Source organism: Ailuropoda melanoleuca, chromosome 14 (genome assembly GCF_002007445.2).
Source record: "Ailuropoda melanoleuca isolate Jingjing chromosome 14, ASM200744v2, whole genome shotgun sequence".
NCBI classification, from domain to species: Eukaryota; Metazoa; Chordata; class Mammalia; order Carnivora; family Ursidae; genus Ailuropoda; species Ailuropoda melanoleuca.
The window spans coordinates 57924141-57946358 of NC_048231.1; the positions used below are offsets into that span (position 1 = coordinate 57924141).

The 22218-nt window shown below is 40.0% G+C and overlaps 1 protein-coding gene across 3 annotated transcripts in view; it reads left to right on the forward strand.

Moving 5' to 3' along the window:
* The first annotated feature begins 13922 nt into the window (after nt 1–13922).
* The window catches only part of THOC1 (THO complex 1), a 57862-nt gene continuing 49566 nt past the window's right edge, over nt 13923–22218 (forward strand). Inside the window, exons 1-7 of one of the 3 annotated variants that reach the window (XM_019803151.2) lie at nt 13927–14036; nt 15240–15386; nt 16207–16280; nt 16369–16429; nt 17653–17719; nt 21291–21409; nt 21861–21909. In XM_019803151.2, the coding sequence (XP_019658710.1) occupies nt 15372–15386; nt 16207–16280; nt 16369–16429; nt 17653–17719; nt 21291–21409; nt 21861–21909 (385 nt within the window). In that variant the 5' untranslated portion in view covers nt 13927–14036; nt 15240–15371. Of the gene's footprint in view, nt 14037–15239; nt 15387–16206; nt 16281–16368; nt 16430–17652; nt 17720–21290; nt 21410–21860; nt 21910–22218 lie in introns of all 3 variants that reach the window. The other 2 variants (XM_034642921.1, XM_002922621.4) reach the window with 2 other exon arrangements.

Genomic DNA, 22218 nt, shown 5'->3' on the forward strand with positions numbered 1-22218 from the left:
CTGGGCATCTCCCAAGGAGGGTTACCACTGAAGTCAGATGTCTATGACTCTGGGAGATATGGGTCAGACACCGTGACAGAGACAAGAGAAAGGGAGAGTTCCCCTAGGATTCTGGTCCCAGCTCTGGAACGGGGCAGAAATCCAATATACACCCGCAGAACAGTAGCTCTTAACACTGTACATAGCACTCTTTCAGGTGGAGCTTCTTAGGAAAGAAGAAACCACAGCAGCCAGTGAACTGAACTCAGAATGATTTGAACGGTTATCACTCGTGAGTCCTGGCTATTACCCTTTTGTACTAACAGTTGGGCTGTTCTAAAGAGATTAATCCTGTGTCTCGGACAATGGCAAGCCAAGGGATGGATGATCTTGAGTGGGCCCTGCTGGGGTCAGGATATATGTGAGGACATTTGGGTCTGCCTGCAAGACCCAAATGTGGTCTTGAAGTGGTCTCCTGAAGTGGTCCTCACTGTCTTACATGTTCTGGCTCATAAGGCACTGATAATAAGGAAGCTGATGCTCTAATTCAGGTACAAGCCCTAGGTTGGGTACAAGCCCTAGCAACCGACCCTTCAGAAGATACAGCAGATTGGATGCATAGAAAGAGTGGCCACCTCAGTGCACAGGTGGGATGGTTATTGCTAAGGATGCTGAATTGCCCTTGAAGTATGGTAACTTGGTTAACATGATAGCAATGTGTCCTGTGTATTCTAAACAACACCCAAGGCAACTGCCAAAAGAGCCTGGGGCCATCCACCAGAGTTCCCAGCCAGTGAGGGATTGGTAAATGGATTATATGGGCTCCCTCCCTCTGAGTAAGTGTTCTAAATCCATCTTGGTTTGTGTGGACACCACATCTGCCCAACCCAAACTTTTCCCAGTCACCATGAAAACCAGGCTGCCACCATTAGAGTCTTAGGGAAGCTGAATACCATGTATGGACACCCTCATCAACTAGACAGTGATCAGGGGTCACTCCAAAGGCCATCAAGTATACGATTAGGCAAAAAACATGACATTAAATAGAGGTTCCATCTTCCCAGAAACAACAGGGTTGGTAAAAAGGAAAAATAGAATATGAAAGCAGTAGACTAAATTACTAATAAGTAAAGCTGCCTTGGGCAGATGACCTAAAGTACTGCCCGAGGCTTTAATGATCAACCATCAGAGCCGGATGTCCCACATGCCAGACTGGGGACTTCTGCCAAGGCACCCAATACCATCAAGGTATGAAAGTCATGGGAAATAGCCATTGCCCTGACTCTCACCGTGGACCAACATGCTATGCTACTGGGAACACCAAGCACTGTCACCCCTGAGAGAGGCATTATCTACTAGAATTTGCAAAGAGACATCCCACTGGAATGGGTGAGTAAATCTGCATCCTTGGGTAAAGAGAAACTACTCAATCTCCCTTGGGATCCTTTTGTCCTGCTGCAAGCTGGACCTGCTGAAACACACTATACCTAGAATGGAACACACACCACTGAAAGAGAGGAGAAAGTGAGGGTCCTGGTCTGGCATATCCCACCCCCAGTCCATCTCCTCACACCTGACAGTGCTATCTCGCCCAGCCAACATGTATGGTATGAACAATGAGGTCAAGTTCCTAAAACCACCAACCTCCCTCTTACAGCCAGGTGGACATGTTCTGTTTCCTACTGTTAGGGTCATTTGGCCACTATCTTTGTTTCCTCCATGGGCCTGGAGGATGTTATGGCACATATAGAAGCTCTTTCTAAATTCACCCAACAACCCTTAAATGACAGCCAGCAAAGCCTGTCCTTACCAAACACTGAAATGTCTCTAATGAAAAAAGCTATCCTCCAAAATAGGATAGCCTTGGACATTATTACTGCATCATGAGGCACCTGTGCCATTATCCAAACAGAAGGTTGTATGTTCATACCTGATAAGCTAATGTGTCATCTTCATTTAAATCCCATGAGGACACAAGTAAATGCCCTGAGGCATCTGACCCTCTAGCTTAGGGAACAATAAATAAGTCAGATCACTGGGTTCTGGCTGAAAAAAAATTGTCACCAATTTTGAAAATTATTGTCTTATTCTGTGTTTTCTCTTAAATGTGCCTGTATTGTTGCTGTGGGCCGACTGCTCAGGGCCCATTGCAGAAGAGGGGGGCCTGTGAGATTGTAAAAGCCAGTCACAAGGGGGAGAGTGTCGGGAGATGTCATGAGGTGACATAACAGCCAATTGGTTCCTGAGCTGGACCTAGCAATCAGAGGCTTCTCACCCTCTCCCCTGTCCATGGAATATGAATTCTGCTTGGCCTCCCTGCTCCCTGAGGTTGCCCCAAGAACATAGCCTCATGATAAAGTGATGTGACGTTAAGACTAACTGGATGGTATATGTGACTGAACCCAGTTAAGGCCTTTATATAAACTTTTTAAGATATGGTGGGCAAGTATGGAGATCTACTCTTCCTGCTGCCATCCAAGTCAAGCTTCATATATAAGTTCCTTTGCTTATTAAACCTGCCACCTACCAATCTGGAGTGGCCTGGCTATTTCTTCAGTCTTTTCTCCCCTCCTCTTGTGGGGGCTGGTTTCAGATTACAACTGGGAAGTTCCTGAGGAGCTTGTGAACCAGCCAGCGTCTCTGTCTTGTTCCTGAGCTTAGAGGAAAAGCTGTCAGCTTTTCACCATTGAGTATGATAGCTGTGGGCTTTTCATATACGACCTTTATTATGTTGCAGTAAATTCCTTCTATACCTAATTCATTGAGAGTTTTTATTATGAAAGGATATGGAATTTTTGACTGTCAAATGTTTTTTTCTGCATCTATTGAAATTTGCATGTGATTGTTATCCTTCATTCCATTAAGGTGGTGTATTTATGACATTTATTGATTTGCAGATGTTGAACTATCCTTGCATCTCAGGAATAAATCCCACTTGGTCATGGTGTATAATCCCTTTAGTGCTATTGAACTTGTTTTGCTAGTATTTTGTGGAGGATTTTTCCATCTATCCTCATTAAGGATATTGACCTGTAGTTTTCTTTCTCGTGGGCCTTTCTCTAGTTTGGTATCAAGGTAATGTTGGTCTCATTTGGAAGTGTTCCCTCCTCTTCAATTATTTGGAATAGTTTGAGGATTGGCATTAATTCTTTAAATGTTTGGTAGAATTCACCAGTAAAACCATCTGGTCCTGGGCTTTTGCTTATTGGGATGTTTTTGATTACTGATTTCATCTTCTTACTAGTTACAGGTCTGAACAGACTGTATTTCTTTCATGATTCATTCTTGGTAAGTTATGTTTCTAGTAACTCACTCATTTCTTATAGGTTATCAAGTCTAGTGGTATCTAATTTTTCATAGTAGTCTCATGATCCTTTTTATTTCTATGACATCAATTGCAACGTCTTCTCTTTCATTAATTTGATTTTGAATCTTTTTTTTTTCAAGTCTAGCTAAGGTTTTTTCAATTTTATCTTTTCAAAAAACCAACTTGTGGGGCACCTGGGTGGCTCAGTCCTTTAATCAGCTGCCTTCAGCACAGGTCAGGATCCCAGGGTCCTGGGATCGAGCCCTACATTGGGCTCCTTGCTCAGCAGGAGCTTGCTTCTCCCTCTCCCTCTGCTGCTCCCCCTGCTTATGTTCTCTCTCTCTCCCTGTCAAATAAATAAATAAAATCTTTAAAAAAAAACAAAACCAACTCTTAGTTTCATTGATTTTTTCTATTTTTTTCTACTCTCTATTTCACTTACTTTCAAAGTCATTCAAAAAGATCCTCCTTTTTCTTTTTTTTTTTTTAAAGATTTTATTTATTTATTTGACAGAGATAGAGACAGCCAGCGAGAGAGGGAACACAAGCAGGGGGAGTGGGAGAGGAAGAAGCAGGCTCATAGCGGAAAAGCCTGATGTGGGGCTCGATCCCACAATGCTGGGATCACGCCCTGAGCCGAAGGCAGACGCTTAACCCCTGTGCCACACAGGCACCCCAAGATCTCCTTTTTCAGGGCACCTGGGTGGCTCAGTCCATTAAGCATCTGACTCTTGGTTATGGCTCAGGTCATGATCTCAGGGTCGTGGGATCAGCCCCACCTTGGGCTACATGCTTGGCAGGAAGTCTGCTTGAGATTCTCTACCTGCCCCCTGCCCCTTCCCCCACTCACGTCTGCTCTCTCTCCCTCTCAAATAAATAAAATCTTAAAAAAAGAAAAATAAAAAGATCTTCCTTTTCCAATTCCATTTACACCTTTGTCAAAAATCAAGTGGCCAACTGTCTTTTTTTAGACTCTCTTCTGTTTCTTTGGTCTACTTTTTTATCCTTATTATTTTATTGACATTATTATAATAGCTTTAAAGAAAATCTCCAAATCTGGTAGTGTAATTCCTCTTTGTTCTTCTTCAAGATTATCTTAGCTACTTTAAGTCCTTTGCATGTCTTTGTAAATTTTAAAATCTGCTTGCTGATTTCTACAAAATATTTGTCAGGATTTTTTATTAAGATTTTATTGAACCAACTGATGAATTGATGAAACTGATCAATTTGGGAAGAATTGACAGCTTTTCAGTACTGAATCTTCAAACCCATCAACGTCATTTGTCTTTTCACTTATTCATGTCTTCTTTATCTCAGCAATATTTTAAAATTCTTTTACATTTTTTATTAAATTCATTCCTAGATATTTGATGGGGTTTATGCTATTAAAAATGGTATTTACTTTAAACTCTATTTTCCAAATTTTTAGGATTACCACAAAGAAGTAAACTACAGATTGATCTCATATCCTGTAATCTTGCTAAATTCACTTATTGGTACTAATAGTTCACTTATATATTTTTTATACTTTTGAATTTCCTACATAAAAAAAATCATGCCATTTGCAAATAAAGACACTCTAATCTTTATATCTTCCTTTTGAATTCTTGTCTTTTGTTGTTTTTTTCTTGTGTTAATACATTAGCTAGGACCTTCATTATACTGTGGAATAAGAGTGATGAATGTGAACATCATTATCTTCCAGATTTTAGGGGTAAAGATTTCAATATTTTACTATTATTATATTAGCTGAAGATTTTTTAAGATGCCTTTTATCAGATTGAAAAATTCCTTTTTACTCCTAGTTTGCTGATCTTTTAAAAAATTATGGATCTTGCATCTTATCACTTGTCCTGTATCTATTGAAATGTTTATATTTTTTCTCCTTTATTCTGAAAACATTATGAATTACATATATTTCAAATATTAAACCAAACTTATATTCGTGAGATAAACCTTACTTGCTCACTCACCTCTTGATATATTGCTGGATTTGAGTTTTTTCTTTTGGGACTTTTGTACCTAAGTTCATAAGGGACATTAGTCTGTAATTTTATTTTCTTATTATGTACTTCTATGATTGTGAGATCAGAATTATGCTAGGCTTATAAAACAAATTGGTAAATGTCTACTCGTGGTTTATTCTCTAAAAGACCTCGTGTAAAATTAATATTACTTCTTCTATAATAGAATTTACCAGTGGAGCCATCTAGACCTGGAGTTTGCTCTCTGGAAATGTTTTATTACACATTCAATTTCTTTAACAGAAATAGCACTATTCACATGTCCTATTTCTTTGTCAGTTTTGGTAAGTTGTGTTTCACAAAAAGGTTCCAAAATTTAAAAAGTTTTCAGATTTATTGCCTCAAAAATGTAGGAGAAAGCATTATGGAGGGATTATCAGGTAGTTAATATTACTTTGAATTTCATGATGTTTGTGACATCCGTAATGGATTGTCATTTTTTTCTCATTCCAAATATTCACTTCATATCTAATTTTGTATTTGTAATTTTGTGTCATTCTTCTTAAAGACCACCCCATCCAAATCGTATGGACTTCAGGCTAGATCCATCCCTCCTTTGATGTATATCTATCTGATTTTGTTTCTATGATCATAATTTTTAATTTACTAGATATACATGTGTATATACTTATACATATGCCCACTCTCTTTCTCCATTAAACATACACACACACACACACACACACACACACACACGAGAGAGAGAGAGAGAGAGAGAGAGAGAGAAGGAGGGGTGAGGAGGGAGAGCAAGAGAGAGAGAGGAAGAGGAGAAAGAGAGGAAGGGATGGGAAGGGAAAGGAAGAGAAGGGTAGGGAAGGAAAGGGAAGAGATTTTGCAGTTTTCCAGTCTTCTAACTTTTGTTAATATGAACTTTTTTTTTCTTCTTATTTTCTCCAGTGATCTGGGGGTATACGTATTATTTTAGATTCTACTAATGATTATCATTTATGTTCTTAAAATCTATACACTTTAATCCATATTTTTTGTACTTAGCTAAGACCCAACTAAATAGTTTATTTTGGCTCCCCTTACGCATGATTAAGAATTCAGCATATTTCCTCCTTTTATATTGACATCCATTGGTCCTCATATCCCCCCGACCCACTTGTTACTCTCGCCACTGCTGACAGCCAGCTCCACGCAGCGATTCACCTCAGCCGCATCATACATCTTTTTCTGCCCCAAGGCTTCTCCAATACTGTGCTATTTCAAGAACCCCTGTGGGGACCTTCTATGTTCTCCTGCATGCTCAACAGCAAGGGCCTGTAAGTCAGCCTTTGATGACTAGAGATTCAAAGTCAATGCGTAAATGCTTTCCTCCCATTTCTTTGGGCAGGCAATTTTGAGGCACATTATATACAGCTTCTCGAAAGACTCCAGTGCCACTGAGCTCCATTCAACTGCAGCAGTGACCGATGCTGTAAGGTAGCTTTGTCATGGCTTTTTCCTCCTCTGTTTCATTCTCCCTACTTCCACTGCTTCCTTGGATCATGTTTCAAATAAATTATGTGGACATAATTACCTTTGGGGGTAATCCAAACCAAAACACTCTTTTTCCATCCCTCTCCCAAACTTACCAAGCTCTGTTGAGATAAACTGAGGTCTTATTGTCACCAATACCACAGAAAATACCAGATCACTTACTGGTCATGTAATGACAGGCTCACATTCACGTCTACAGCCATTTAAGGCAGGCCTTACCTAAGAGGAGGCATGCCTACTGCTTGCCTGTGCACCCAGGAAAAGATCTACCACTTCTCCGAGGCAAAATCCAACTACAGGTTTCACCTGGCTCCTGGGAGGTAATAAAGGCACACACCTGCTGGATCATAATCTCCAGCGCACTGGATCACTTGAGAGTCAATCCACCCTATTCAGAACATCAGAGGGGTGGCCCAGCCTCCTCCTTGTGGGATTGAGAAATGAAAACTAAACAATAACTTACACAGTGGTAGATGAAACACAGCTCAGCTCCTGCATTAATTCGAACTCTTTGACAGCAAATAAAAGAAATCCAACTCCAAATAGCATTAAACTATTCTGAAAGGGAATTAATTATTTGCGTGACGATGGCACTGAAGCAATCATGTGACATGAAAAAGAGCAGTGCTCCAACTCTTCTGCAATTAATCTTTTCCCAACACCTTCCCAACTCTCCTTCTTCACTGCATCTTTCCTCCCCCCCCCAACATCTTTCTCCTCCTCCTTTCATTTCCTATAGCCCATCTTTCAGCACTGTTTTTGTGTGTTGGCCTCATTTTCTCTTCCTGCAGATGCACTTAGTCCAACTGATAAGGAAAATGGCAACATTAGCTCAAAATTCACCACAGCCCCTGAGGTAACAGAATTGTTCTGGGCAACCAGAATAGCCAATGGATATCATCCTACTGACTGTTTGGCATCCAAAGACCCTTTCCAATTGAAGGGAAATCCCAAATGGGGCCCACTACAGAAGCTGAAAGCAAGGAAGCAGGTATCACTTTTCCTCTTCTCTGGAAGCTGCAGCATGAACACAAGCACCAATCAGATACTCCCAGCCATGAACTCGAACCTAGAGGAAGAGGTCCAAAGTTTTAGGATTGGAGGTGATGCAGGACAGCTGCAGCAGCGTGGTGTGCTGGTGAGTGTTCAGTGATGTGATGGCAAGTGTCCATGGACCACAGAAACCAGAAGCAGAGCCAAGCCATTGAAGATGACATTAGCAGGGACATCTTAAGACTGATGGTATATATATATATATTTTTTTTAGATTTTATTTATTTGAGAGAGAGAGCAAGCAGTAGCAGGCAGGAAGGGTAGAGGGAGAGGGAGAAGTAGGCTCCCCCCCCAACCCAGCTCAGCAGGGAACCCCACTCAGGTAGGGGCTTAATCTCCAGATCAAGGATCACAACTGGAGCAGAAGGCAGATGCTTAACTGACTAAGCCACAAGGCACCCCAAGACTGATGGTATGTCTTGCTTCCACTGAGGCCTGCCCAAGCTTTATCTCTATCCTCTGTTGCATTAACTTCTTGATACCGTCCCAAAAACTTACTTTACAAAACATTAACCAGAGTAGGTTTCCCTGTTATTTATAAAAGAGAACTCTAATGACAACCATATTTTCCAGACACAGAGGAAAAATTTCAAAGACTTACTGCTAGCTAGGCCCAGTCATATGCCCACCACTGTTTTGTCTGTTACAAGAATGGGGTGAAGACGGGGGTGGGAACGGCAAGTGAGGAGTAGGAAATGTAGGGGCTGAACAGCCCCTGCAATAGCTCTTAGGACCAAGCTATCCTGACCTTCATGTATAAACATGAATGCATAATGAGAAATCACCAGTAACATGAAGGAAATCAGATGCTCCACAGAGTGGAAGCAAGGTGGCCAATGAAAGCAAATTAGTCTCTGACACAATTTATACAAAAAAGAGAGAACTTTTAAAACAAACTTTGTGTGTTCAATGAGATTACAGAAGGCTAGAGTATAGTGTAGAGAAGAATGAAACTCCAATGAAATACAAAGTCCTGAAAAATCTGGCCCTGTCCATTTCTCCAACCTCATTGTCCACTGCTTTCCATCTTGCTCCCATGACGCCTTCTTTCAGTTCTCCTTCCTAACACAAGCCATTGCATACACTGTTCCTTCTACCTGGGATGTTCTTTCTTGCCTTTTCCTGCCAAATCCCACTCTCACAAATACAACTAATGCCTTTCCATCCTTTAAGTTTTAGCTTACATATGACTACCTTAGAGAAGTCTTTCCTGACAACTCTATTTACCTACTGCTGGGGCACTGTCTGCCTGAGTCTCACACTCCTTTGATTCTGAGTGACCATGGGCCTAAGATACTTTAGCACTGTTCAAGCTCTTCACCTGCGAACTGGGAAACCTCCTAAGGTTGCTGGGAAGATTAAAGGAGTTCACAGATGTAACGCACTTAGAATTCAAGCACACAACCACACTCAACAGATGCTATAATTTCCTGCATGGCGTTTATCACACAATGAAGTTCTGTTATATTTTTATTTACTTTTTTAAAAAATCTGCTCTTCCATAGATTAAAAGCTCCCTGAGGTCAATAACTCTTCTGTTTTGTTCACAGTGCCCGTCTCATATTAATTTGTTGAGAATAAAGAAATGAAAATATTTTCCAAAAATGAATGAATAAAACATTATTATATGAAAACCCTAGGATACTGTAGTGGCCCTGAAAATGCTCCACTCAGATCTTTTTGCTGTAGGGAATACAAATGACTGACAGTGCTAGCTGCTAATTAATGTCTGGATCTACCACACTGGCACGGAGGCCAGACATTCTGAGGGCTGCTTCTAGTCAGTGACTGAGCATGGCAGAGGTCCTAGTTCAGGCTCATTCTGGAAAACTGCAAGACTCTTCTGACAAGAAGTTTGACATGAGGACTCCTCATGGGCAAAGTCAGACCTTTCTTGGAGCTGCACATCACTCAGAAACTTCCTACCTCCTTCCTTCCCTCTCTCCTTCCACAGGTATCAGTCCCACGTTGTGGTCCAGGGGCTTTTCGGCCTGCTCCTGCTCCCTTCATAACAAATTCTTGCCTGCTAATCCTGTGCTAGTGTCTGCTTCTTGGTAGACCCAAAATAACGCAGTCAGAACCTTCAGAAGCACACCTTGAGGTGGGAATCTGTGGGCAAATTGTTTAGGTGCTGTCAGGAGAAGCCAGTAAGGGAGGGAGAAAGAGAATCAGGACAAGAAAGGGGAATAAGCCAAGCACTGGTACAATTTCATGCAAAATCTCTGCCTAGCCCTAGATGGAAGCTAGGCTTACCAGGGCAAGAAGTCATCCATTCATCCATTTCTGTGACTTCTATTCTCATCTTGAATTATGCTCATCTGTGTGGTTCAACCAAGCTTACCACACAGGATTTCACAATGTACACTAGATAACGACATTCACAGTACTTACAATTTAATAAAATATAACACTGCATATATAATGCAATGATACTGTATTTGTGCCTGGTAGATAGTAGGCACTCAAATAAATATGTATCAAATGACTAGTACAATATTAACAATATAAAAGGCTTGAAAACTGCCAACAACCTGTAAAAAATGCAGTAGCCACACCTAGTTTTATATAACTCCTTTTCCCACAAAAATTAGGTCCCAAATAGTACAAAGTGCCACCCCTCTTCCATTTTTATTCTTCAGAGTTTCACTCCTCTCCAAATGCAGGCGTCTCATTCTTTTTGCTCACCTTTTCCTCACAAACACCAGTTCTCTATTTCAATCCACTCAAGTTACAAAGAGAAAGGGAAAGATGGCTAAGATCCAGAACCTGAGGCAGCAAAAGCTGCAATCCAACATCCTAAGGTAGCTGGGGAGCATTTCCTTAGGCCCAGACTAGAGGATAAAGACCAGAACAAAAGAAGACTAAAGTGTCACCTTGGTCCTTTTCTGTCATCACTCCAATGGTAACTTGAATCCCAGTTAGTGTACACCAAAGAAAAGAAGGGGAACTGTGATGTGAATGCTTCGAACTTATCTAAACCACCAAGCCTACGCTTCTCATTGGAGGTATTTGCTGAGTGAGGCAGTCCCTGGTCCACCTTACCTCACTAAGAAAAACAGGTGCTCAATAACTATAAGTTATTGATGTCTGCCCTTTGAGTGTTATCACATACTTTCAAAAACTCATAATGTTTTGTTATGACAATATGATCCTTACCCTTATTCAACTATAAGGAAATAATTTATGGGACAATATTTAGGCCTGTGGCTTTGTAATGATTCAAGAGTTAAGACTTGAGAAGAAGACAGGCTCTGGGATTAAAGTTAGGCCCGATCCCCAAATTAGCTTTCTCTCGCCATGTGAGCTCGGACAGATGAACCTGTTTCCTCACTGTTCTATAACTATGTGGAATATTGTTGTAAGAAATAGAAATACTACAAGAAAGTGTCATAATGAGGTACTCACTAAAACTTGAGCATTACTTGTGACAATATAACAGTGTAATGAGCACGAAATTTGGAATCAAAACTCCTGGGTGGTCTTATTTTGCAGATTGCCTCTATCGAGAACCCTATCTTTTTAAGTTTGCTTCCTTATGGATGAAATAATTGTAGGATAATTGAATTACCCACCTCAAAATATCACATAGAGGATCAAATGAAGTACTACAGTCAAGTGCATTTGGAATTATAAAGCATTTATTAACATGATTTAAATACTAAAATATTTTTACTATAGTGGTTTTTGATGCATACATTTCAAAAATGCATTCTCTACTTCTTGGTCTTATTGAATATAACCTTATCCTGAGTTCTCAAGATCACACCAATGTTTTGGTGGTTTTGCCTTTTTTAAGCTAACTAGCAGCACATTGCTGCCTTTTTAAAAACAGGTTTTCCTTTTAAATTTTCCTTGTGGTGCAATATACATAAAATTTAGTATTTTAATCATTTATAAGTGTATAATTCAGTGGCATTAAGTAATTCACATTGTTGTGTAATCATTATGACTATCTCTAGAAATTTGTCATCATCCCAAGCTAAAATTTGCACTCATTAAACAATAACTCCCCATTGTCACCTGATGATTACTTTTTTCCCCTACTCTTTCACCTGGTGTTGCTTCACTCATTAGCAGCAAAACATGTTCATTTCTCTCCACTCCAAAATATACTGCCAGTAATAACTTGCTATAAAAGCCATTTTTTTTTATTTACTTATTTGAGAGAGCACAAGCAGGGGGAGCAGCAGGCAGAGGGAGAGGGAGAAGCAGGCTCCCCACAGAGCAGGGAGCCCAGTGCAGGGCTCAATTACAGGACCCTGGCATCATGATCTGAGCCAAAGGCAGATGCTTAACTGACTGAGCCACCCAGGCACCCCTATAAAAAGCTGTTTTTAAACCCATAACATTCTTTGGCCTCAAACATTAATACAATCTAGTTCCAGCTTGACTCTTCAGCCGTATTTCTGTGCAGAACCCAATGTTATATTCTAAATAAATGGCTATCTTTCACTGTGCCTTCTCCCTTCCACACTTCTGCTCACACCATTCCTTCTATTGGGAAGGTTTTTCCTATTCACACTTCGCTACTCCCACCTATGTCTGTTGGAATCCTTCAAGGTCCAGCTCATAGTCTATCTTCTCCGCAAAGCCTCCTTGACACCACATATGGTATTGATTCCCTCTTTTGATCACTTATAGCAGCTACTATCTAAATTACTCATGACAGAAATTGTATACCGTAGTTATTTCTTTTAGGTCAACTAGAGTTCCTCAAGAAAGAATTAAGCTGTATTATTCTGTTCATTCAATCATTTGCTTAAATATTTATTATTCATTCAACAAACACTGCCCACCGTGTACAAAGTGCCTAACAGATGTTTGCTGAATAAACAAACAAAATTCTAAGTCACTGGGCTTCGGTGAATGATTCAAAAAACTCCAGCTCTTCTTATGTTCGAATTCTTGTAAAAAAGAGAAATTTATTTACCACTTAGGTCTTAGTTATGCTCCAGATAGTTAATAATAATATAATAATAATCCTATTATATCAGCTACCTAATTAAATCGATTAATACCAGGTTTTTCAGCCAATTTGGAATTTAAGTTATACGAACTTGAATGACTGTTGATTCTAAAGAAGACTGTAAGGCTTCATGTAGCCACCATTATTCACAATTCCCACTTCAGGGCAAGACTATGCAAAGTTATCTTTTGGTTAAGTTTCCTGTATTCTTGTTAGATGTCAATGAAGGGAGAAGGTACACATGGAAAGGAATAAGAGCCTTTACGTCAGTGCTTTCCCCACAGCATAATTCCAACTGAGAAAGTTCCTGCCGCTTGGCTTTTCATTGGTCAAGCCTCTCCAGTGAGAAGACAAGGGAGGAAGTTGCTGAGAAAGGATTTTGCAACGGGTGCCTCTCTACCCTGGACGCAGTGCCACCCATTTTCAAACGAGCGCCGAGTACTGCATTCCTCTTCGTCTTTCTCTTTCAGCAGAAGCCTCTATACGCAACAAAGTTAACGGATACAAAGCTACTGATAATGATACTCATTTTCCCATAGAAGCCACATTTGCTTTCATTATTTTATTCGCGCTTTTCGACACTCCTGTGAAACAGGCATTATTTCTATTTCACCGAAGAGGGAACTGCTCGTAAGCTACAGAGCCCAATGAATTACAGGGTCCATGAACGACTCAGCAAGGCAGTAGCTAAGACCACTCCCTCGGGGAGAATGACTGCAGTCCGGAGATCATGGGCACTGCCAATTCTTCCCCAGTCTGGGGCACTCCCAGGCAACCCACCTGCCCTGGATTCCCAGGCAGAGGTTACCTTCCCGCGCGCCTCAGTAAACCTTACTAACCGTCATTCACCCAGCTTCCCCAAAGCAGGAAAATCACCGCAGGTGCGCGTCCCGGCCTATTCCTCGCCAGGCAGCACCGAGCTTACTGGGCGACGACGCCCATATGCCGTCACCCCAAGGGCTCTCCACGAATCCGGACTGAGCACGGCGTGGCTGACTCAGCCTTCCGAAGCCCGGCTGAACTCTCACCACAGTAGCTCCCAGTTGCCAGCTGTCCCACCCCTTGGCTCACAGGCCGCTCTAGCCGCGCACAGAGACGGCAATCTCGTTGCTCCCGCTTGACGTCATCGGCGGGCGCCGCAGCGCGGTGGCGGGCACGCGCAGCCGAGAAGATGTCTCCGACGCCGCCGCTCTTCAGTTTGCCTGAAGCGCGGACGCGGTTTACGGTGAGTTGACGGTGGGAGGGTGCGGCCCTAACCCGGCTCTATCTTTTTCCTCCTCTCCCTGAAAATACTTGAATTTTGCCCTGGGGTAAAGCGGGAACTGGGGTGTATACCCCGCGGTGTCGGCTCCCGGCCCCGTCGGGGGCTGGGAGGTGGGAAAGACGCATTACTTGCCTCGTCGGTGCGTCCTGTGCTGTCCGCCGCCGTCCTTCTGCCCACAGGTCTCAGAACCCCGCGTTCTGGGCGCCTTTGTACCCCCGCGTGGAGGAGGACTCCGCAGACTACCTCCGGTGCGGTCGAGCTCTTCTGCAGTGCTCGCTTAGCCGGACAGGTGTCTCCAAAATTGCTTAAGGATGAGGGCGCGAGTGGTTTTAGCCTAGAACTGGCTCCCGCTCCGCCTCCTAACCTGCCAGGTGGTGGTTCCGGCTGCTTATTTACCACCCTTTAACGCTCCGTATCTCAATCCTAAGAGATTAACGAGGAGATCCTAAGTAGGAAAAGGCAAACAGAGTCAGCTTGGGAATTGTTGCTGGAGTCATTTTATTCTTACACAATGAGGAATAGTAGTTTGAGCATTTGGGAAACGCCTTACAGAGCATTTTCAGGTTACTTTACTTAACTCTTAACAATAGCACAGGGAAGTAGGCAAAGTTCTCTTAGCCCTGGTAGATGAGATAGAACTTGAGACCCCCCCCCCCAAAAAAAGTAAGGTCATGTACGTCGCCGGTGTTTCTGACTTCAGACCCAGTATACTTTCTACGTTGCCCATCAGGGCATGAAGAACGCTGTTCTAAGTTGTTTGCCTGTATTGTTTTTAGTATTTGCGCCAGTATTTCAAGTCATGATTCAACTACTCAGATATTTAACTGTGCTTACCTAGTTCTCGTGACGCCAGATTAAAAAGTTTTCTTGTGTGCAGGTTATTTTTTTGTCCCATTCAATGCGGGTTGGTTTGTTAACCAGCTTACATTTTATGTCTTCAGAGTCGTTTTCTTTTTGTGTATTTTGCTGTGATCCCTGGTGCTCTGAAATTATGCTAAGAGTAACTGTTAGCAATATCCAATATCATATTAGTCCCGGAGGGGACCATTTAATTTGAGATCATCTAGTGCAGTGCATCTTAAGGTTCAGTGTGCAGTGGAATCACTTGGAGATTCTGGTTCAGTAGGTCTGGAATGGAGCCTGAAAGTTTGCATTTCTAACAAGTTCCCAGGTGATGCCACTTCTGCTGTTAGTAATAAGCATCTACAACAGCCCCCTTATTTAAGAGGAAATTGAAGCACAAGAGATAAGGAGATATGCCCAAGATTATACAGTCTACTCTTGGCAGAGTCAGGAATGGACATTTCCAGTGTAAGTTGAACCCCTGGGGGTAATGAGATGACTTTCCAAGTGTGTGTGAATTTCCACAGAATGAATGACTTTGCAGTATTTTGTCTTTCATATTTCTTTTTTTTAAGGTTTTATTTTTAAATAATCTCTACACTCGAAGGGGGGCTTGAACTTACAACCCCAACATTAAGAGTCACATGCTCTACCTACAAAATCCCCTTTTTATTGTTTTGGCTTTGAATTATGCCTAAGACAGCGAGTTTTCAGTGTTGACTATGTGTCAGAGACGGGGCTGAGCATACTAGAGAAGGTGGGGCTTGAGATGGGTCTTGAAGAATGGATAGAATTTGCATAAGCAGGTGAGAAGAACAGTGAGTAAATAAACTGAGTGAACTTGATAGAAAATAATGAAAAAAATAGCTAGATCTTAGTGGAGACTATGTTAGGTGGTAGTGGGAAATAAGGTTGGATAGACTGAGGGAGATAAGATCAAGGACCTTGAGAGGGGGCAATGAAATTTTAAAACCAAAGCCTGTAAATAAGGAGCCATTTGGAGATTTAAAAAAAAAAAAAAAAAGCAGAATACTCTCATGAAGGTGATATTTAAAGAAATGGTGGGAGGGAAAGCCTGAAATGAGAAAGTCTAGTTGGCAAGCTCTTGTCAGATTTTTAAGTATTAGAGTCTTTATCATTAAGTGGCATTTGCATAAGAATTACTGATGGAATGACTGATACGTAATTTTTCCCAAGTATAAGCATTTCCAGTTACACAAACTGTTGATGAGTGATGTTTTTCAGTAAAAAGCAAAAATCTTTCCACTTACATGCTATTTTTTTCTAGAAGTCTACCAGAGAGGCCCTGAACAACAAAAATATTAAGCCATTATTGAGTACCTTCAGCCAATTACCTGGCAGGTAAGGCATTGATATCCATGAAGTACACTTGCCATTAATACTTACCTTGAGCTGTTTTAAAAATGCAGGTGTCTTTTGTTTTTAATAGTGAAAATGAAAAAAAATGTACCCTTGACCAAGCTTTCAGAGGTGTTCTAGAAGAAGAAATTGTAAGTATGTTTTTCTTTATTGTTAAAATTTTGCTGCTGAATTAATCTGTTATTTTTTAAATTGCTTTTATTCTCAGAATGGATATTTAAACGATTATTTTTTCTACAGTGAGCTTGCTACTTTGTGAAAGCTGACTTGATCATACTATAGGAGTTATGTAATAGTTAAGAATTTTGACAGCACAAGTGCAATTTAAGGGTTTGGTTTAACAAATGAGCTCTCTCCAAGTGAATATAAGAAAAGTTGATAATGAGATTTTCCTGAGCAAGAACTAGAATTTGAAGGTGGGCCCTCTCACTTTGCTCTATAAACAGTGACACATCCTTTAGTAGCATGAAAGATCTAGTTCAAGGATGTTCAGCTTGGGAACTGGGATTCCATGCCCTTATCTTCCTGTGGCAACCTCATCAGTTAGCATCCAAAAATAACCAGAGCCTATCCAACTGCAGTAGAAAAAATTTAACCTAAACATGAAAACTCTGAATTTATTTACTATTAGTGGGGCACCCAAAGGAAAGGAAAACTTTCAGCAATTTATTCTTGGTTAAGTGACGGTTGTGTCCCAAGAAGCTAGATCCTTTTTTAATGGACATAATACAGTGTTCCTTTCTTTTGAACAATTCTGTATCAAAACTCATATTTTCCTCTTCTTCAGACCTAGTCACTTACATGTTGTTAGGCATTGGGCAAGTTACTTCGCTTTTCTGAGCCTCAGTTTCCTTTGTAAGAGGGAATATAACATTTTTTCAAGATTGTATAAAGCAACACATAACGAACACTCAAAAAATGCTAGTTTCTATAATGTTATGGAATGTAAGCACTACCTCCCTTCTGTTAAAACCCTCAGACATATTGATGCACCAGTACAATCAATTCCCCTGGCCCTACCTTTGCCTTGTGCCATTGATTGAGTTATAGCCTCAGTGCTTCTATACTTAATTGACTTATAGCCGTAATCATGCTAATGTAACCATCTTCCTAAAACCATTGGATTTTAAGTGAATCACCCCCTTATTATTTACTTCTTCTATTTTAACAATTAGTGATTCTATTACTATTACTCATTTTTTGTATTTTCATCTTAGAAAGTAGTTTTATTTTCTATAAGAAATATGTTTATCTTATATTTTTGATACTTTAATGTCAGAGGATATGTTTTTATTGTTACCATACTAGTCTGGATTCTGGCCCCTAAATTAAGTGTTTTCTCCTCTGTTGGTAGATAAATCACTCATCATGTGAAAACGTTTTAGCTATTATTTCTCTTGCTATTGGGGGAGTAACTGAAGGTAAGTACAGCATTGTTTTCCTAAAGTAATCATGGACATGACATGCTTTATTTTAAAGTTATTCTCCCTATACCTCTCCATCTATTTGATTTTGTTCGTTTTTCAAATTCTCCCTACCACTTTTGCCAAGAAGTTGTCCCAATGAAATTAGCTAACACTTCTCGTCTCTAATATGCAGCACACATTTTGGCACTTTCTTTGTTCTCCAGTTATTTCATTCATTCAGTAAATAATTATTGAGCATCTACTATGTGCCTGGTACTGAAGTAGGACTAAAGATTCATTGGTAAAGAAAACATATCCCTTCCCATAAGGAGCCTAGTGGCTAATGGAGGAAACAGATGTGTTAATTTTTTACCGAGGTATAATTACTGTGAAGTGGGAATGAAGTGTGGTTGGAGTGACTGTCTACACTCTAAAGGAATCAGAAAAGTCTTAGGGGCGCCTGGGTGGCACAGCGGTTAAGCGTCTGCCTTCGGCTCAGGGCGTGATCCCGGCATTGTGGGATCGAGGCCCACATCAGGCTCCTCCGCTATGAGCCTGCTTCTTCTTCTCCCACTCCCCCTGCTGTGTTCCCTCTCTCGCTGGCTGTCTCTATCTCTATCAAATAAATAAATAAAATCTTAAAAAAAAAAAAAAGTCTTAGAAGGGAAGCTGTAACAGGAGTTGGGATGTTAGGGATGAGGGATGATGGATTTGTCAGGCAGAAAGAGAAAGGAATACAGAGCTATGTAAAGGCAGATTCAGCCTGGCTAAAGAATTGTATGGAGCAGAGGGGTGAGAGGAAGGAAGCAGAAGAGATCGCTTAGGGTCATTTGTAAAGTGCCCCCTAGGTATTTTCATGCTACCAGGGAGCTATGGAGGAAGAGTTGGATTGGAAGAGACTACTGGCAGGAAGACTAGGTAGGGGACTGTTAAAATGGGGGCAGTGGCAGCGGGGTATAGTTTCAAGACTTAAGAAGGCATATAGGAGGTACACTGTGCCTAACACATAGTAGGAGCTCATTAAATATTTGCAGAAAGAAGCAGTGAGTTCATCAGTACTCTTCAACAAATTTAGTTGAAATACTCATTAATTGAGGTATTTATGTGAAAAGTGCCTTTTAATCTGCAAAGCATTACTTACATATTTATTATTTTGATACCTGTTCCTACAAAAACTAGAATATTCAAGGTAAAACTGGTCTGCCAGTGTAGCAGCAAGCTATTCTGTGAACTTAAGCGTAATTCATAAATTCTAACTTCACACGTTAAACTTTTATATGAGATGTTCATTCATTCAGCATACTTGAATGAGTTCTGCAGTGGAGTGTTCCTTGCCCAGTTTCTGTCAAACAGCAGTCTGCTTAGTTCATCGATTACCTTGATGTGTTACTCTTGTAGACTGGTAATATTTTTAACTCTTGGAGTTGTACAAAGTCTATTTTTAGAACTTTTACTTTATTTGAGAAAAATAAGGACTTATGATAAAAGCTTAGATGCTTTTTTATTTTAATGGGCTGGGGAAAAGACCTTCTGGAGAGAGATTATTATTGTATTCTTTATGTGACATGTTTTCAAATTATCCATAAATATGCTTTGTTAAATTCAACTCAGCAGATATTTATTGAGCTTCTGTTTAGTGTCAGACACTTTACTGGTTAAAAGGTACAAAAATGCCTGCCCTCAGCTCGTAGTCTACATAAAAATAAACAAGATATGATAAATGCTATAATTTATTTATACTATGCTTCAGAAGCACAGATGGAGTGGCTGTTCAAAGGTATCAGGAGTTTTTTAGATGCACCGATATTTACTGTGTGCTTTGAAAGATGGAGCAGGAATTTGCCCCTTGAGGGAGAGGAGGACAAAAAAAAAGCATTGGATGCAAAACCATGGAAGTATCAACATAGCAAGGTGTTTGGGAACTGAAGAGAGTATCTGTGGACAAGGTTAAGGTGAAGCAAAGAGAGTGTGCAGAGGTTGGGGTGCAGGTTGTGAAAAATGCTGGGAGATCATGCTATAGTCCAGTTCATCAGAATCACCAGTGAATCTCTATTTTTAAATGAGATTGCAAAGCCTCAGCTTAGTTTTACTGAATCAGAATCTTTGGGAGTGGAATCTAGGTAATTTTCTTAATTTCTGTAATTGTGAGTTAACTTACGTCAGACTGTGCTGCAACTACAGGCAGGGAGTATGCCTCCCAAATCTCTTAGGTACACAGGGCAGATGGTATCTCAGAACCTTAAGTGGTGAGGGACTTCAGTAGTCATTTAGTCCAGTCTCATCTTTAGTTATCCTGCTCCCCTCTCTAATGTCCCTAGCAAGTAATCATCCAACATCTGTGCCTTTTGATGGGGCTTACTATTTTGATTTCTATTAGATAGTCTTGTCAGGTTTCCCTTGTATTGAGTTGAAATCTGCTTCCTTATGCTACCCGCTGGTTCTTGGCAATTTCCCTCACATCACATTCCAGATGTGATCATACCAGTGCAGAGTAGAGCTGGATATAATGCTTCCTTTTTTTAACTGCAGTGTTTTGGGCTTACAGTGCCCCCAAGATATTTTCTTTGCATATAATGCTTAAAAGGCTACTTTTCTTAAACACTTAACGAAGTGTTAGTATTACCTTAAAATAGAAGGAAGAATGAGCAGGGAGATGAAAGTATGTTTAGCTAGTGCAAATGACCTTTTCTTTAAAAAATGTTTTGATTTATTGCTTTAGTTAAATAACATTGAATTTTGAAATAAACAACTTTTTACTATACCATTCTTTCCCCTGAAACAGTACTTTTATTTTAAATGTTTAATAGTTGAAATCAGTATCAAACTTTTTTGTTTTTTTTTTGAAGGTAAATCACAAAGATATTTAGCAACATTATGGAACATTTGGAAGTGAGCAAAAGGGAAAATACTACTCATAATTCCTCTACTTTAAAAAACTACCATTCATTTTGGTATATGCTTTTAGTTTCTCTAGTCTTTTTAAAAACTTTTATTGTTGTAACCATAATATACGTACAGTTTTGAATCCTGCCTTTTTCACTTGACATTATATCATAAGCATTTTCCAAGTTATTATAGTCGTCATAACCATCGTTTTTAATTGGCTGCATTATATTCTTTTGAATAGCTTAGTGGTGAAGAAAACAGACTGTGGAGCCAGACTGCCTGGGTTCGTATCCCAGCTCTACCACTTACTGGCTCTATGGCCTTGGGCAAGTTATTTAACTTCTCTGTGTCTCAGTTTTCCCATTCTATAAACTGGAGGTAGTATTGTCTACCTCATAGGGTTATAAGGATTAAATGTGTTAGTATACGTAAAGCACTTAGTGTGCCTGACATATAGTAAATGCTCTAGAAGTGTTATCAAGAATTATCATCATCATTATTATTGAGTGCACATACCAAAAATTACTTTAAGTATGTCCCATTTGGGGACTTTTAGGTTGCTTCCATTTCTTGTCTCTTAAAAATTTGTCAGGAGTGACTAAGTATACTGTTAAGATATTCTTCAGAATTATTTTGCATGGGCTATTTTACTGTACAGTCTTTTTTTAAACTTTTAAATTGGCTTGTGCTCCACTTGAAGGTATTTGTACCGCATCTACACCTTTTGTATTGTTGGGAGATGTTTTGGATTGTCTTCCTTTGGATCAGTGTGACACAATATTCACTTTTGTGGAAAAAAATGTTGCTACTTGGAAATCAGTAAGTGCCTTAGTTTATATTTCTGCTAATATTATGTTTCTATAGATCCAGAGTTCAGAAGATAGTTGTTTGTTGTTGTTGTTGTTGTTGTTGTTGTTGTGCTTATATGTTAGTATTGCTGACTGCCAAAAAGTTTGTCCTTCTGAGGGAATTATACTGCTGTCTTAAGGGGGCCAAGTAAGAGTCATGGTGTAGAAAAAGTTGAAGTGCAGAATTTGAGTAGTAACAATTTGAAAATGCATACTTTCACATGTTTAAAACGTTATTTAGTGTCATGTTTTGTTATACAAGTGAAAATATATTTAATTGAAAATGCTATTTGTGGGGAAAAAGTGAAGGTGGCATAGTAGACTCAGTGCATGTCACTGTTCTTCAGTATCTTACTTGCTGTGATTTATTGAAGAGTGCAACAACTTCTGAACAATAGTAATAATTTCTGTCTTAATTTCAGAACACATTCTATTCTGCTGGGAAAAATTATTTACTACGCATGTGCAATGGTAAGTAATTCAGGTGTAAATGATTGTTTTTTACAACAAATGTGGCTAGAAAAACAGGTGGTTGAACTAAACACAAGTGATAAAATTTTAAAAATAGATAAGTATCTTGGTTTTTAAATAACAGACTGATTTATTAAAACTGATCGTTCGCTTTAAATTAAACTGTTCCTGTTGTGGGTGTAAACTTAAAACTAAAAGAAATTCAGTAAAGTTTGTCTTTCTCATGCTAAATTAAATACTTTTTTGAAACAATAGTTTCTACTCCCAGTTCTGAGAATTGCTTTAGGAAAATACTCTTGACAGACTAAC